This window comes from Balaenoptera physalus (assembly GCF_965194825.1).
Source record: "Balaenoptera physalus genome assembly, chromosome: 7".
In the NCBI taxonomy this organism is placed as follows: Eukaryota; Metazoa; Chordata; class Mammalia; order Artiodactyla; family Balaenopteridae; genus Balaenoptera; species Balaenoptera physalus.
In genome coordinates this window covers 11,667,142-11,684,147 of record NC_138886.1, presented here as the reverse complement: position 1 = coordinate 11,684,147, position 17,006 = coordinate 11,667,142, and the positions used below count along the sequence as shown (strand labels likewise).

At 42.7% G+C, this 17,006-nt stretch overlaps 1 protein-coding gene across 11 annotated transcripts in view; it reads right to left on the bottom strand.

Moving 5' to 3' along the window:
- Nucleotides 1-17,006, bottom strand: part of DENND1A (DENN domain containing 1A) — a 533,368-nt gene that overhangs the window by 189,227 nt on the left and 327,135 nt on the right. For all 11 annotated transcript variants that reach the window (XM_082467741.1, XM_082467740.1, XM_082467739.1 and 8 more), the window contains one exon: nucleotides 14,660-14,705. In XM_082467741.1, the coding sequence (XP_082323867.1) occupies nucleotides 14,660-14,705 (46 nt within the window). The remainder of the gene's footprint in view (nucleotides 1-14,659; nucleotides 14,706-17,006) is intronic.

The window sequence follows — 17,006 nt, the reverse complement described above, 5'->3', positions numbered from 1 at the left end:
GGCACACTAATATGGCTAATATGGCTCCTGGCATTATAGTTTATGTCTCACTTAAGTATGACTTCTTGGCAGTTTTTTTTTTTTTTTAAAGTTTTGAAAGGTAGGGAATATGGTTAAAACAAAACCAAAAATTACATCTTAATAGTTCGTCCATCTAAACTTTACCCTAAATGACTATTGCTGGCCTTCACACAGTCACCTCTTAGGCTGCCTATACTCCTGGTTACGTGTGGGCTGAGGCACAGCTAACTTCCCAGGGGCCTGCACGGCCCGGAACTGTGTTACACGCTCCGCATCCATCACATGCCTGACGCCCACAGTAACAAAATGAGAGCTGCTAGCTGATGTGCTCCTCCCGCGGCCCAGCCCTTACACGCCGTACCATTTAACGCAATCCGCACGACACCCTTGTGAAGAGACAAGGAAATGCAGGGGCAGAGAAGTGAAATAACTTGTCCAAAGTCCTATGGCTTAGCAGCAGTGGAGCTAATGTTGAACCCAGATGGACACCAAAAACTCTGTATTACCCAGTGCACCTTACTAATTGCTCTGACATGTTGTTTCCATCACAAACATACTGAGCAACTGTAATTTAATAGATGTTTGTCAGGGACATACCAAGTAGCTTGATGGTTGGTCCAGACTCCATTAAAATTCTCAAGGGAGAGGGTTTCCTATGGAATATTGTACCCATTGGATGGATGAGGACACTGAGGCTAAAGAGATTAAACAGTTTGCCCATGTTCTCACATGTTTGTGAGAGAAAGGATCTGAATCTGGGTTCTCCATGCCAACAACGTTCTTTCCACTATACAGCCCACATCAAATGTACTCAAATGCATGCGCATGTATATGAGAACATAACAAAGAACAGCATGGGGAGCTGCTGGCCTCCTAGGAGGAAGGGAAAGAGAAATCAGAAGGAGAAGGGAAAGAGAAATCAGAAGGAAAGTGGAAAGGACAAGAAGAGGAAAGGCAAATATGCAGGTAGTCTAAACTCTCTATTCCCTCCTGAAATCTCAGATACACACAGAGGGAAGAGTGACATTTTCCTTCCCCTTCTCTGGCCCCAAAGGTCACTGAGCTGCCAAGCAGTTGATAAACGTAGTGGCTTTTCTTTGGAGCCAGGAGTCACTGATTTGCTCCTTCCTGCTCTGCAAAATTAAAAATCTAAGCCTGACAGTTCAGAGGACCCCTGAAAACACTGCTGGAATTTCCCAGTGTGCTTTAAACAGAAACAGAAGCTTGGCAGGGGAGGGAAGTGGTGTAAGCACCTCACAGGTCAGGCCAAATCCACTCCTCACAAGGTAGTAAGCACTGACTCTCATTAACAAGTCCAGAGATTTTCAACCCAGGTCGGCAAAGGGGCTATTTCTTCAACGTGCTTTCCCTCCTTTCCTGACCATCCATCCTTTGGACATTCATTCATTCACCCATTTGGTTAGTCATGTCAAACTGATGGATGACTAAAACATGATCTCTAAACTCAAGGGGCTCCCGACCTACTTGTGTGTGGGAGTGTGGGTAGGGCGGGGTGGGGTAAATTATAATCAATAAGAAATTATAAATCAATAAATTATAATCAATAAGAAAAGGCATAGTCATATGGAGTGGAAAAGATCTCAATCTGGTGGCACATCTCCATTCACACAGAGCTTGCCCAGCTGCCTCCTCAGGATGGTCATGGCCCAGAGCTGCAGAGTCCCAAGGTTGGCGTCCTGGCTCACTCACTTACTAGCCAGGTAGCTTTAGGCAAGGCCCTTTGCCTCCTCTAGCATCAGTTTCCTTCTCTGTGAGACTGGGTCTTGATCCCCACCTCCAGGACTGTTGAGAAGATTAAAAGGAGTTACGGTAGGACATGTGCTTCATAAAGGGCCAGCCACAGGGCAGAAGCTCAGTCAGTGCCAGCCAGCCTCCCTCTGAGATTTTGGTTCTGCCAGCTCTGGGGCTCACTCTACAAGTCCACCCAACACAGCACCACCATCCACTCTGGCCTCCACTCTGGCCCCCGAAATGGAGGGGTGAGCCCATGTACATGCCTGACACTGCTGGGGTTTTGCCCCAAATTGAAACACCCTTCCTACTGCTAGAGATTCAGTTTCCTCATGTGTAAAAAGAGGACAAGGAAGGTGTCAACACCTTTCACCACTGCTGCAAAATGCAAACGAGAGATGAGGTGGCAGAGCACTTGGTAAGATGTGAAGATGGCCCAGACATGGATCACCATGATTATCTCCATCCTGCAAAACCCTGCTCTTCTATGAAACCTTCCTGACTATTCCTGCTCCCACAGCAAGTGGCCTTCTTTGGTCCTAAGCAAGTACAGCAGGCAACACATACTTGGGTCCTCAATTAAAACCTGATTAGTGATGTTTCTAATTGTTTCATGTGTACCTGTCACTTTTCCCTTAAAGTAACTGGTTTAACCATACTATATTTACATATACTGCAATAACACTCACCACTGTCATCTATAAAATATCGAGTTTGAAAACACTATATTTTTAAATACCTGATTTCATTTGATCCTCATGGAGTAGGCATTATTATTCTCATTTCACAGGAGACAAAAATGAAGCTCTTGTTCCAGGTCCAGAGTAATAACAGAGCCAGGATTTGAGCTTTGGACTGCCAGTCCCCACAGCCTGGGCCCCTTCTTCTCTCTGTGGAGACCTGTCTACTTTCCTGGTTTAGCAAATACTGAGGACAGTGACCAGATCACATATTTCTTTTGTAACCTCCATACACAGACTTATCATAGGCTAGATATATAATAACAAAAAGACCCTAAAGGCCAGGCCAGTATTATTATTATTATTTTTTTTTGTACACACTAAAATACTTCACACAACAAAATAACTGGGTTTGAATCCTGGTCCTGCTAATTATTAGCTGTGTGACTTTGGACAAGTTACTTAACCTTTCTGCGCCCAAATTTCATCACCTGTAAAGCAAAGCCACCACTTCTATAGCACAGACTTGTTGTGAAAATTAAATAATGAGTGTAGTGCGTCCAGCAGTATTTCAAAAATAGTATCCATCCAATTTGAAATGACGAAACTTGAATTTAAGAGTTTCACTTGGGGTTTAAGGGGATGTTGATTCCCTAGTCCCAAAATGGTTTGGAGTCACCCTCTCATAAAATAGGGCCTTCCTTCCTCCCCCACAACTGCCACTTGCCATCATTCATTCATCACTAAGCACAGCAAACCTGGACGCCCATCTCCACCTGCCTTTTATTTGAAATGTCAATTTTTAAAGAGTGGAGAGGTTGGAAACCCAATTTAACAAGCATGCTGAAACATTGTTTATTGCTCCCATAAACATGGCTTAGTGAGAATTACGGACTTAATCAGACTGAACTTATCTCCCAGTGAAAAGGAACACTTTAAATTTCAGAAATGGCACCTTCATTGTGAAAATCTCCTAACTTTTCAAACAAACTACAGGGGGTCTTAAACATATGGGCAGTAAAGGGGCAGCCATTACTGTGATTTGTCTTGCCCGAGAGCCAAGGAGCCCTAAAGGTCCATAACAACTTTAAGATCTAGGAAAAATATTTGGAAAATCATATTCAGGAGACATGTCTCTCAAAACACCCGAAAGGTCTGCTGAGTGGGAAGTAATATCTGTATAGTTGCTCGGGGCTGCCCAGAAGAAAGGACCCTGTGGTCATTAGAACAGGGGCTGTTTAATAAGCAGCAGCACTGGGAAAGCTCACCTCTCATCCTGTTTGTACGATTAAGCATTTAGCAGTAGGCAATATTTTGGGACCAGCTTTTCAGAAGAGAGGTGCTACACAAATCCCAAAGGCTGCTAAACAGTTTGTGTGATTTTTTTTTTCTTTTTAAAAAACATGAGGATGAGATCCTAGGAACCCCAACTTCCTAATTTGAGGGAGGCTTCATTAAGGCTGCTCTGATCATTCCAGGAAAGGTTTTCATAAGATGCCCCATTTTGCAGAGAATGTATCAGCCTGGCTGCCAGAGGCAGGAAAGGCAACAGATATAAAATTTTATTATTTCAATGCCCCAGTAGCAGCCAGGAGGACTTAATGAAATCGCCAAGATTTACAATCTGAAATAGCTATTGCACAGACAGATATGGTTAAGGAAGCTGTGCCTTCTGACCTTTCAACCCTTTGATCCTCACACAGCAGGTGGCCTGGAGCCCCCTCCTGGGCATCTTCCCTCTCTTCCGACACTGCTGAACCTTGATGTGCAATAAGCCTGACCCTACACAGGTGACTCTCACAGTGCTTATCACCAGCAGCTGCTGCTAATGGAATGGCCCAAATCACTTGGCCTCGAGATTCTAACTCCGAGATGAGGGGGAGAGGGATCTGCTGTGCAGTGTCCAAATGGTGCTGAAATGATACCCAATAGTTCAGCCCCAAGTCCAGTTGTTTGGAAATGCTTAACGATGTCATTACCAAAAACTGTCCTAGAAATGGAACTCTGGTCTCCTCCGATTTATACTTTGAGTTAGAAAAAAAATCACCTTTTAAAAATAAATCGCAAATCTCAAAAAAAAAAAAAAAAAAATCAACCCCGAAGTCCCAAATGCATCTCTCAGAACTTCCCTAAAACCATGTGCAGCAAATTTATACCAATGAAAATCAAAACAATTTTTGGAAACCTAAAATTGACTGTTTTCAGTTCCATGAAATTTCATTTAAAAAACCCCATATGCCAAAATGTCCAAATTCTCTTATTTTTAAAAATTGGGATGACTTCCAAAATCATAGCTATCTTTTTCTTCCTTTTTTTTTCTTCTAAAGCTAAGGATGGGTAATGTGCATATGTACTTATCAAGCTTCATAATTTAACCCATTCGGTCAGTACAAAATACTTTCAATAAAATGCTGAAGAGGCAGGATATAAATTTATTACCACTGCATCTTTTAAAACAACTGACTCCCAGGCACCAGGGTTTAACAGATATTCTGTTTGGTTAAGGACGTGTCCAGGAGTCTAGGTGGCCCCAGTCTGAAGCTTTTAGTTTCTGTCAGATATTTGGGTTTATGGAGGAAGGGATTTTAGGCAGGGCACATAAACCATTCTGTGGGATGTTGATAACGTCCAACTTAATTGCCACTGTTGATCATACTTAGGAAAAGCCCTGAGCCCATGTCTTTGTTTCTAAACAAAAATAGTACGGTGGCCCCATTCCTTACCTGCAATGGCCTGAGCTTAGGTCATAAATGTCTGAACCCAATGGGCAAAGAAAAAACCCACTTCTTTTGTAGCCTAAATGGCATATATTTTAAATATTCAACTTTAAATTCATTTTGAAATCAGCTGAGAATCAGTATGTAGAGAGAGGTTTATAGGCTCCAATTTTAGTCACACTTTTCTCTATGGATGTTTAAGTTTAGTACAGAGAGCAGTTTATGGAGAAATCAGTTTAGTAAAGGGAAAAAAAAGGAATAGTTACTATATCACAGTTTGACCACTTTGTATAAAATTATTAGTAAGCTCTCTTCTTCAGAGATGCCTGTTGGAAATACTTTATTAATAATAATAGCTACCATTGCGTGAGGGCCTACTAATGTGCATGGAACTCTAGCCATATTATTTCTAATTGTCATCACTTTGAGGCAGGTGACCCCATTTTGCAGATGGAGTTGTTAAGGCACACACGCACAGATGCTCAGTGACTTGCCCAAGTTACAGAGGGACAAATAGTGGAGCTGGGATTCAAACTCAGGATCACTGCCTGCCTTCTCAGCCCTTGGTCCATCCACATTTTTCCCAACAGAAGCAAAACAAACAAAACAAAACAACAATATGCAATAATTTGTGCAGAAAATGCCAGATTTCAGCTTGCTTACACATTGCCATGGCCCATTTAAAGGTCTTCCGAATCAATTATTTTAGGTCATTAAGAGGAAGTTTAATTTGGTTGACAAACACCCTTACTGTGGTGACCTCACATATCAACAACAAATGTCTCATGGTCACAAACCTGTACCATGAGTCTGCTGAGCATGGTGTTAAACAAAACCACATGTGCCCTGATTCCAAGTGGGATTTGACTAGGCCAAGGGCGCCGCTTTTCAATCATCATGCTGCTGGTCTCTGAGCGCCCACAAGGGCCCCGCCCCTAATCACTTGCAAGGAGTTTATGAAAAGAAGTCACCAGTCCCATGTGGCTGTATTCAGTTGAGAGTGCCTTTAAGCTAATGTTGATTTAGAAAAAGTCACTCAATAAAAACTACAAAAGGAGGCTGAAAAAAAGGGCAGAGCCAATTTTAGGTAGATGTCTCAGCTTATTTTAAAGAAAATTTACCAGTTCTACACACACATAATACTGATAATCACTTCCATTTACTTGGCGCCTACAATGTGTCAGGTACCAATTTTCTCATTTACTCCTCATTAAAAAACTCCTATGAAGTGGAGAATCTATCCAAGGAGTCTGAAGCTCAAAGAGACACCTTTACATCCCCATCTGCAAAACAGGGGCACCCCTCACAAAGGCGTGACAATTAAAAATTATACAGCTCAAGTGCCATGTGTTTTGGTAGAAGCTCATTCAATGGCTGATATTATTATTAAATATTTCCAATAGGCATCTCTTCAGAGGATAACATAATAGTAGTTTTGTACAGAGTGGTCGAACTGTGAGATGTAGTAACCGTACCTTTCCCCCTGCTAAACTGATTTCTCCTTTAAACAAAGGAGCTTGTTTAAAGTCTCCTAGTAGTGGTGGAGCTAGAATTGGGATCCAGGTCCCCACAACTCTAGAGCTCAAGCGTTCTTTCCACTCTGCTCCACAGCCTCCTGTATGCTGCTCCTTGTGTTAACCTGACAGGAATTTGGTTAGTTTAAGCTTCTCTTAGTAACAATTTAGAAACTTTGGGTCTTCTTTGAAGTCAGTTTTAACGTTGCTAAATTGACTGGCTAAGTGATGATAGGAAAACTGGAAAACAAAAGCATCAATGATGGTTTCACATTTTCTACTGGGACTCTCCCTCATAAATTACTCAGTTTTTCTAATCTACAAGAGAGGGCTATCTCATCTCACAAGAGAACATTTCAGTCATGACAAATTAGACTGAAAATGTACTGACTGCAAGAGATACTTAAATCAGCCAGAAGTACTTGTTCCCTTTGAAAACATAAATTACTACTAGGGCTTTAAGTTGTTTCATATTAACTAATTCCAACATTAGGATAAGTGGCATTTAAGAACCACACTCATTTTAAAAGCAGATGCCACATGAGGAGGAGAGAGCTTCCAGGGGAAATCCATCAGGCGAAATCCAGAACATTCTTCAGGCCCTAAGTTGAACAGAGCTGCTGAATTTTCACTCTGAATGCACTGGATGTGACAGATTCACATGTGATGATATCGCTTGATAACAGCACGCTAAGGAAATTCCAGCAAGACCAAGCTACTGTCCAATTACTTTTCTCTTTATATAATTAAGCAAGCATCAGGGTTTCATTGATCTAAACTTTGCCTCTTGTTTTTACTACTCACTATGAAGAATAATGTTTGGTAGAGTTTTTTAAAAAGCTCTTCACATTCATTATATCAGTTAGTTCTCACAACTCTCTGAGATGGATAATATTACCTTAATTTCACTGATGAGAGAATGGAGCCTCGGAGAGGCTAAGTAACCCAGCCCCAGTCGCAAGTGTACTCAGAGCTTTCCTCTGGAGAAATATGAGGCTGCCAGACGTGAGCCCTCCGTCCCCTCACCACAGTGCTCAGGGCATGGCCTGGAGGCCGCACCGAGAAGGAAGAGCTCAGGCAAAGGTCCTGGGAACCTCTGCCAGGACTGCGGCAGGGTTAGGTGTAACCCACAAAGCCTGATCCAGGGGCTCTGAGGTCTGACAAACCCAGCACAGCGGAGGGACCAGATGCAAATTACTTTCTCTCTCTGAGCCTCAGCTTCCCCATTTGCAAATATGGATGTCTCCTCCTTGGCAGAGAGATTCTTAGGATGTGCAAAAGTGAGAACAGGTACAGCACCAGGCACTGTGTCTGGCATTGAACAAGGACACAGAAAACGGCAGTTTCTTCCCAACCCTCTCCCTTTCTTGCTAAATCTCTTCCCATGAACCTATGACTGAAACTACCAGGTGGAATTTTTCATGCAAATATCACCTTCTTAGAAAGCAGGACTTTGATTACTTATCACTAACAAAGAGATCTCACATGGAGTTTCTCAGTTCTTGTGAGAGCACATGCACAAGTCACCACCTATACCTGCATATAATTATGGCTGAGAGTTTTGCATGAATCACAGTATTAACAAGGGCAGACTACATCTTATACTGTCTACCTGTGGAGTCCTGTGAAGAAGCAAAATGGTACAATGGTAAACAAGAAACACTCTTCTACACTGACCATGAAACTTTAAAAAAATAAACATAAAAAAATGAACAAGGGATTAAAGACTTCCTATGCCAGAGAAAAATGAAAAGAAAAAACTAGTTAAAATGGCACCAGTTCAGTTGACAGCAATTCAGGTTCTTTGAGAGGTAAAGGGAAAAAAAAAAAGTTATTTTTCTTTGTCTGTAAATAAGTCAATGCTGTTACTTTGTGTAAAAGCTCCACAGTTAAACCACTGCAGACACAGACAAATATGGCCTCTGGATCCCAGAGACGGAGAGGTGCTTCAGTGTAGACAGGGATGTGTCCCTGGAGTAGCGGCTCAGCGCTGCCCCAAGCACTTGGTGCATTTGTAAATGCAGGCTTCCAGGCGCTCCAGCTAAGCCTTCCTACAAAAAGGATGGTGAGGAAGAGAGGAAAGCTGTGAGCTGGGCCTGTCTTCTCATGCCCCCATCACATGTCTCTTGAAATTGCATTGGTGGGAGAGGTAGGTAGAGGCCTGTGAACTTGGTACCTGGGTCTCACTCCCCTGTTCCTACTGCCTGGAACTTAGCACTTAGTATATAACCTAAATTTATCCTCTCAAACTGCACTGTAAAAAGATTATCTAATTCATAAAAAGTACTTGGAAACAGAGAGGAAACAAAAATCTAGTAAAAATGGTGCTTGAAACCTCAAAGTAAGTCATCACTACAAACACCTCTGCCACAGTTTGGTAGTTTGGTAGTTTGGTAGCAAGGAAACCATTTGGAAGCTTGGGTTTGGGACGCTAACACATCTGAATTTTATGTACATGGTTGTGGTGTGTAATTTACTTAAGAATTACCTTGATCCTTACAAACAACAATTTACTTTATTAACATGGTTAAGCAGTTTCCAAGCATTTTATATGGAAGGACCGTGTTTCTAACGGCCCAGGAGGAGGAGGCCTGACCCTCCCCTATTTACACCCTTCAATGGCTCTCCATTGCCCTATAAAGTTGAAACTCTTTAACACGGCTTACAAGGCCCTGGATGGCCTGGCCCTTGCCTGCCTGCCTCAGTGCTCCTCTCCCCCTTCAGCTCCACGCTCTTGTCAGACACTGAACTGCTCCTACTTCCTGGGAAACACCACGATCTACACTGTAAGTCTTTGTAGATGCTGTTCCCTGTCCTCCTGGTGGAACTCAAATTTATCTGCTAGGTTTCCATTTAGGCATTCCTCTCCTCTGAGAAGCAGAGCCCACAAGGCTCAGTTCACTGTCTTCCCTACCAGAGCCTATAGCCTCTCAAATTCCCTGCAACTACTTTCTCCTTGTCTGCATACGTTCTAGACAGAACTCTGAAGGCACAGATTATGTCACATTCACCATTCTATATAGAACCCCTAGTGTGATACAATGCCTGGTACACAGAAGGCTACCAAAACATTACTATAGAAGGGGATGTGTATTGTGTACCGACCACAGGCCAGACACTGGGATATGCTGGACATATACAGGACTCATTTATTTAATCTTTACCACAATCTTAAGAGATGGGGACTAACCACTCCTATAGATGAAGAAAGTAAGATACAGAGACAAAGTACCACACCTGAAATTACTACTGCAGGGGAGTGGTCAAGCAGGGAACTGGAAGTGCATTTATCAAGTTTCTTAAAAGTGCCACTCCCATCCCTGACACAGTGCCCCCAGCATTGTCAACCAGAAGAAAACAGCACAGGCACAAGCCAACTCTAGTGAAATTCTTTCCCTAGGGAATGAAGATGATGATCCCTGGAACCCAAGAGTCCCTAAAACACAATTTCAAAGGCATCAACTTAACAATGTAAATGGCTTTAAGGCCACTGAGGAAATAAAAATGGCAATGGTTGCTGACCTCTGTTGAACTCTTTATGTGCCAGGCACTGTGCCGGGTACCTGATAAGCATTATCTCACTTGATCCCTCAATGATACTATAGCGGGGAGCTATGGCCTTATTTTATGGCCCTTATTTTACAGGTGAGAAAACAGAGGTGCAGAGGTCCATCACCTTGCCCAAGATCAAACAAGCAGGAAGTAGGGGAGCCAGAACCCAGAGCCCGCATTCTAACCACCACACTTTACTGCCTCTGTATATAGGTGGAGCTTCATTTGCAGTCTAACCTGAGCCTCTGTCTGCACTGTGTCACTGCTATCACCTTTCCTTCCTCCTTCCTGACCATTCCATCACCAGGAATGATACAAAACACCTTCTGCATGCATCCCTCATGTGGCTCTGAGGTCTGTACACAAAGCATTATTTGTGAGGCTTAGAAAGGAAGGTCTTCATTTATCAAAAAGGAGAAGGAACCCATCTACCAGAACTGACCTGGCACCTGCTACCAGACATGGCACAGAAGAGGAGCTGCAGAGCATCTCCTGAACTCAACTGAGGTGGAGGGAATGAAAGGAAACAGTCACTGTGTAATCTGGCCGCATTTTGGTGTTTCCTAGCTGCCAGCTAACATGATCATTCTCTCCAAGAAGAAACTAGGTCTATGCCAAAACCCTTGGCTATCCTGCTAACTTACCACCAGCCTCAAATTAGTGTTTGCTTAAATGAGAGAAAGGATATAAAAAGGCAGTGGAGGTATAAGAATGACGATCAGCTAGAAACTTGTCACTTTAGAAGGAAGGTGGACTCTTTTAGGTGACTAGGTCACCACTTAACAAACAGGACAGCCTGTAAGAGCTTGAAGGCTAGAATTAGATCTTCCCCCCAAATAACCTTCTTTCAAATGAGAACAGTAGGTTATAATTTATATTTCTTTTTGTGCAACAAATTTGAGTGTCATAAAAATGGTTAAAAAGTCTTCCTATGGTAGCTTTTTCTAAACTTTTATGAACATCTGCCACATTCATTTGAAGTTTAAAAAATTCTGGCACATATGCAAAGGCATAATAAGGTGCCTATAGCTTTCAAGAAAAAATAACAAGACAGTCAAAAATAAGCCTTTTGCTGAATTGCCAGTAAGAAAACTAGTGTGCGAGAGGAGATGGGCCTTCCCAAGCTCCTTCCCTAAAGAGCTTTCCTTTGGCCCCAGGTATGAGCTCCACCCCCAAGCATTATAGCCCATGGTTCCTGGAAGAAATCTCAGGGAACCATCTCTCTCACTTGCAGGTATAATAGAACCAGATAAGCCCAATCAAAAAGCATGACTGGAGCACTCCGAGTCTGGGCTGAAATCCACGGGAGGAGATCAGGAGACTGTATTTCATGACTTGGTAGTTCACAGCTGCCTCACACATGCAGGAAACACTATTTTGTTTGGAAAGTGTCTTAGCTGGCTTCAAGAGTGGGGCAACTACTATTTTTGTTTTTCTTTTAGTGCTGACCACATTGTAGTTCAGCATGGCAAACCCTCCCTAATTTAAATCAGCAGGGCTAAGAATTATCTTGGCCAGTGCTTCCCGAACCTTCTCATTTAAAACCCTTCAAAGGCCAAGGAGAATGGACTTGCACCCATTCACCTAAGTGAAAAACTCTGTCTCAAGTTTTAGCTTCAAAATTTATGCCTGTTGTGCACTGCATGTTTTCCTACAAAAAAACCCTTGTTTTAAATTACTTACAATCACATAAAAAGTAAAAAAAATTTACTCCCTCCACCTTTAAGTAAAATTATGGTGCTGGGTTCCCTGACAACAGCAATGCCTACTGGCGGGCTCTAAATGTGTTCCAAATTCCAGCTTTCCAAGCACTCACTCAATCCTTCCTTTCAGAAAGCACCTGCTGGGCATCCTGCGAGGTGCTGAGGCCACCACAGTGAATGAAGCCTAGTCCTTGCTCCCAAAGAGCTCCTGCTCCCAGGGCTGATGAGAGGACAGGGAAGCAAACAGCTGTCATCCTGAGCAAGAGGTACAGCAAGCAAAGACAGCAGGCAGCGGGCGGACTTCCTCAAGCAGCTGGGGAAGAGAAGGTTTAGCCACGCAGGGGCGTGGGGATGGGGGCGTTTTAGAGACCAGACAGAGCACTGGCTAACAAGGGACCGCGAGAGGACAGAAGGTTTGACAGCAGCAGGGAGACTGAGCGGAACTCGGGGATAGGGCAGAGGAGGCTGGAAGGCAGGCTACTAAAGGCAGGGTGACCAGGCAGAAGGCAACCCCTAAACGTTGGAACCAGGGACTGAATTTCATACTCATCGTCATACCTCCATGACCTAGCAAAATGTTTGGAAAATTAGAGGCCTTGATCTTGCTTCTTGAATGAACGAATAAGGCTTTGCAAAAATCTAAGAAAGCAAGGTAAAATGTCAACGAAGGCAGCGAGGAAGGAACAGGGCGAAAGACATGTCAGAGACTTGGTGAATATTTAGAGAGAAAGAAAAGAGAAAGAGGACACTCAGCCATGCTCAGCGTGACCCACTTTGGTGCCTTTTCAGGCAGTGGTGCCACTCACAGGGACTGGGAACAGCGGAAGGGGAGTGGAGTATCTCGACGGGTGTGTGTGTACAGATAATAAGGGGTTTGGGGGAGACTGAGTTTGAGACATCCACAGTACATCTTGGTGACCTTCAACTGGCATTTGCAACTCTGGGCCTTAAGTTCAGAGAGAGGCATGCCAGTGTTAGAATCACAGTTGTGAGTCACTGACATTACCTTGGTGGCAAAAGCAAAAAGCCTTAAAAAAGATGGCCAGAGGGCATATAGAAAAGAAAAGCAAGCCAAGACTAGAAACCTGGACAATGCTCAAGGTAAAGGGCTGTGAAAAGGAGTCTGAAAAAAACCCGTGCTGGAACAGTCTGGAAGGCAGAAGAGGCAGGAAAGAGCTGTGGATGCCGAGAGACCAAATGGTCTTTAGATTAGAGTTTCCAACTGTACAACAATTGACATGAAAGTTCTATTAGCAAGTACTCACTTTCAATTTTTCACACAGGAGCTTTGAATACACCCCCAAACTTGACAAACAAAGGTAAAACACAGAAGAAATCTCTTCAGGCTGATCTAAATACACCATCCAAGATAGTCCATAAACTGTGTACTGTATGTGCTCAGGGCTGGGTGATGACAAGGAGGAACTGTTAACAGAATGTAGGAGCCACATGGCCGTCCTGTCAAATTAGAAATTTGAGCAGATTTCTGTGGTCTATTTTGATCAAGATTCTCAATGTCAAACAAACAGGTTTTTCGATAACCAACTTGTTTCATTTTCGTAAGCACAATAGCACAGTGTGCAACAGTGAAGAAGCAGGTGGTCCTCGTCGACGTGAAATGAAGGCAACAGAAGAAGAGAAGTAGCACTTCCTTTAAGACATGCAAAGCATCATCACAGACGGACATGGCTTTAGCTTTTCCCTCTGAGAGCTTATCTCCTGTGCAAAACAGGCAAGCCCCCTACCTCCTGCCCCATTTCGCTCTAGCGCAAATTTCAGCTCTCTCCTGAGGAGAGAAAAGCTTAGGGTTCATGTCTACAAACCAGTGGCACTTACAAAAGCACAGAAAGTCCTTTAAAAGAATTGCTATCTAACCGGTACAGCCATGCAGAAAGCAATCTGGCCTTAGATTCATAGCTTTGACCAAGCATTTCTACTTTAGGGGTTCTACGCTAAGGAAGTAAGTCAAGATGCAGATTAAGCCTTATGCATAAAGATGTTCACTGAAATGCTATTTATAATAGTGAAAAATTATAAGCAGTGTTAAGTGTCCAACAGTAATAGGAAAATGGCTAAGTTGTGGCATATCCAAACAGTGGAAGGACCGGTAGTAAATTAAAAATTATTACTGAGGGTAGACAAAAACATGTAGAAATCCCCATGCCATAATATTAAATGAAATAAAGACATAAAATTCTATACCATATCAGTGAAGTACATTTATACAAAATATATATTCACAGAATAAAGAGGAGGATGAAGAAAAATAAAATGCTAACAGTGGTTGAATCTGGAATAATGGTATTGTGGATAATTTAAATTTTCCTATTTATACTTCTGTATATTTCCTATACCACATTTTCTACAGAGAAAAAATGTAATATAATATTGTTGCAGTGTTTTAGAATAAACATCATTTTGAAAAGTGAATCATTTCCCTTCCCTCGTTCAAACCCTTAAAGAACCCTTTCCTCCTGCCTCTTTGAACCTCACTCCCTCACCCATGAAAATTGACAATCTCCAAACAAAGTGGAAAAACACTGGAAACAGGAGCCCAGTGGAAAGGGTCTAAGCTGAACGCTCAGCTCTGTGCATGAGGTGTTGCTCTGACACGCTCCCGTGTGTAGAGCTGTGAATCCAGAGACTGCGTCTTTTCCACTGCCACACAGCAAAACACAACCGCAAGTAGAGATATCTGGGGAGGAGAGGAGCCAACTTACCTCCATTAAACTTAAATGGATTCCTATGAGGTAGGGCATGGGAGCACTGTGAAGAGAAACAGAGACACACAGCTGCTTTAATGTCTGTTGCTTCTGACAGAAAATTACAGATGGTTCACTATTTGGAGAAAAACTGTTTTAATAAACGTATGCACAGTTACATTTCCTTTCACAACAAAAATCCTAATGTGACATTTTGTTCCCAAGCTTTGAAACTTCGGCAGAATTTCAAAATGCGGGCAGCCTTAAAAGCATGGGTGGCGGGAAGAGCACTGACCCTGGCGTTAGTCCCTAAATAGCAGCCATGCGATTGCATAGCCTCAGTTGCCTTATCTTTAAAATGGCACTTTGGAATCTAACTGGCAGCTTGCTATCAGAATGAGAAAATATACGTCGAGTGATTAGTACAGTTCCTGGTACAAATGGGAACCACTGTTGCCATGATTACAACAGAAAAAGCAGTTAACAATGTCAGACGGAGGGCATGATGTGCTTCAAAGAGGAATGATTTTTTATTTGCTGTTTCCTCCTGCCATCAAGAGATGTGATCTAACTGTCCATTCTGATTGGACAAAGTGCATCAAAGCCAGCAAGCATCTCCACCCCAGTTGCACACATGCCATCTGATGACACTGTAATTCAAAAAGCCCCTTCCAACTGCTTCATTCCCAGAGCAATGGATTCCCTTAGTTAGTGACTGAGCAGGAGATGAGAACCCAACTCCAGGGGCTTTAAAACCTGGGCATTATGGATTGACTTCCTTTGGTTTCAGGGGCACACACATACATTATCATTATGATGCTACTTACCAACGATAAATGGGCTAGCCATTATACAAGGAACTTGAAATTCATCTTTCCTAACCCACACAACCTCACAAGGTAGGTATTATACCCATTTTACAGAGGAGGAAATAGGCCCAGAGAGCTTAAAGCACTTCTCTAATGCCATAAAACAAGCGGCAACCCTAGGATTTGACTCCAAACCTTCTTCCTCTGTGCCACATTTACTTTGTAATATTGGACCTAAAATCCCCAGGCCCACCTCCCACCCAGTGTTTTTCCTGCAGGTAGGGAGGTCAAGGAGTAGAGAGGAAGCGAGACACTGACAATGTTTCCATCTGTCTCTCCAGCATGGGGTACATCCTGAGAAAGGTGCAAAAAGGTATTTTATGAGCCCAGTGGAAAGATACCTGGCTCAGACTTGAGGTGCCCAGGTACCTTTCCGCCGGGGCAGCTGGTGGCGTGGAAGTGGACCTAGGAGGGTGGCTTTCTTGGGGACAGGGCAGGGAAACGAGGAGTGGTAAGAAATGAAAAAGGAGAGGTTTGCTTTCCACAGAATGCTGAGGAGTTTAGGCTTTATCCTGAAAGCAATGGATGGGCAACGAAGGTTTTTTAAACATCATATGTGCATTTTAAAATTGCTCAAACATTTAAAAATAAGAAAGAGCACAATTCCCTCATTACCATTCAACAAATAAAATTCTTCAAGCAAAAATCCTTCCCCAGAATATAAAATATTCTCCTTACTACAGACCTCTGCAGTAATATATCTTGGGAGCCTGTAAACCAGTCTTGAATATCAGCAGCACAGTTTGGGAACTATTCTTCTAGAAGACTTTTGTATTTGATAATAGCCAAAGAAAGAATTAGACACAAAACTGCAGTGAAAGTGGAGTTGTCTTTCCTTTCTTCTTCTTCTTCTCTCCTTTTAAAAAAAGGTATCTGCTGTGCACATTCAGCTTCCCTTTGCTTCTAGGAGCAAGGAAATGCCCTACGATATTTTTTCCCCTTAAACTGTAAACCATTAGTTTAGCTGCCAGCTACACAAATGCTCAAACTTCCCAGTGTGCCTGGCGCTGCTGTCCAAGCTTTCTCCAGTGTACACTGAAATGAATGTGTTTCTAATTAAGTAGCTTCAGGAACACGACAGCTTCAATGTCAAAAATACAAAGTCTGAACCCTGGCAGGAAGTCTTAAGACTGCAAATGCCTCATCTAGTGGAACCTTGCCTAATGTAATGAAAGGAAGCAGGAAGAGTGCAGAATTCCAGAAAAATGGCCACTTATTAATGTGTCCAGAAGTACAGCCAAACACAGAGAAGGGAGAAAACTCAAATCCATAATATTTAACCAAATCTTATAAACTTTCCCAGCTCCTACCAGCACTGTCATGCAAGTAACAAATGACCCTGAGTTTTAATTAGAATTTCAGAACTGAAATTCCAACAAATGAATTAATGTATAGAAAAGGACATTCAAACAACTGTGAGAAAAAGGTAAAAATAAATACCTACAGCAAAAGCCTCTGTATAATTTAGGCTCTTATCTGAGACTACAGGCTCTTAT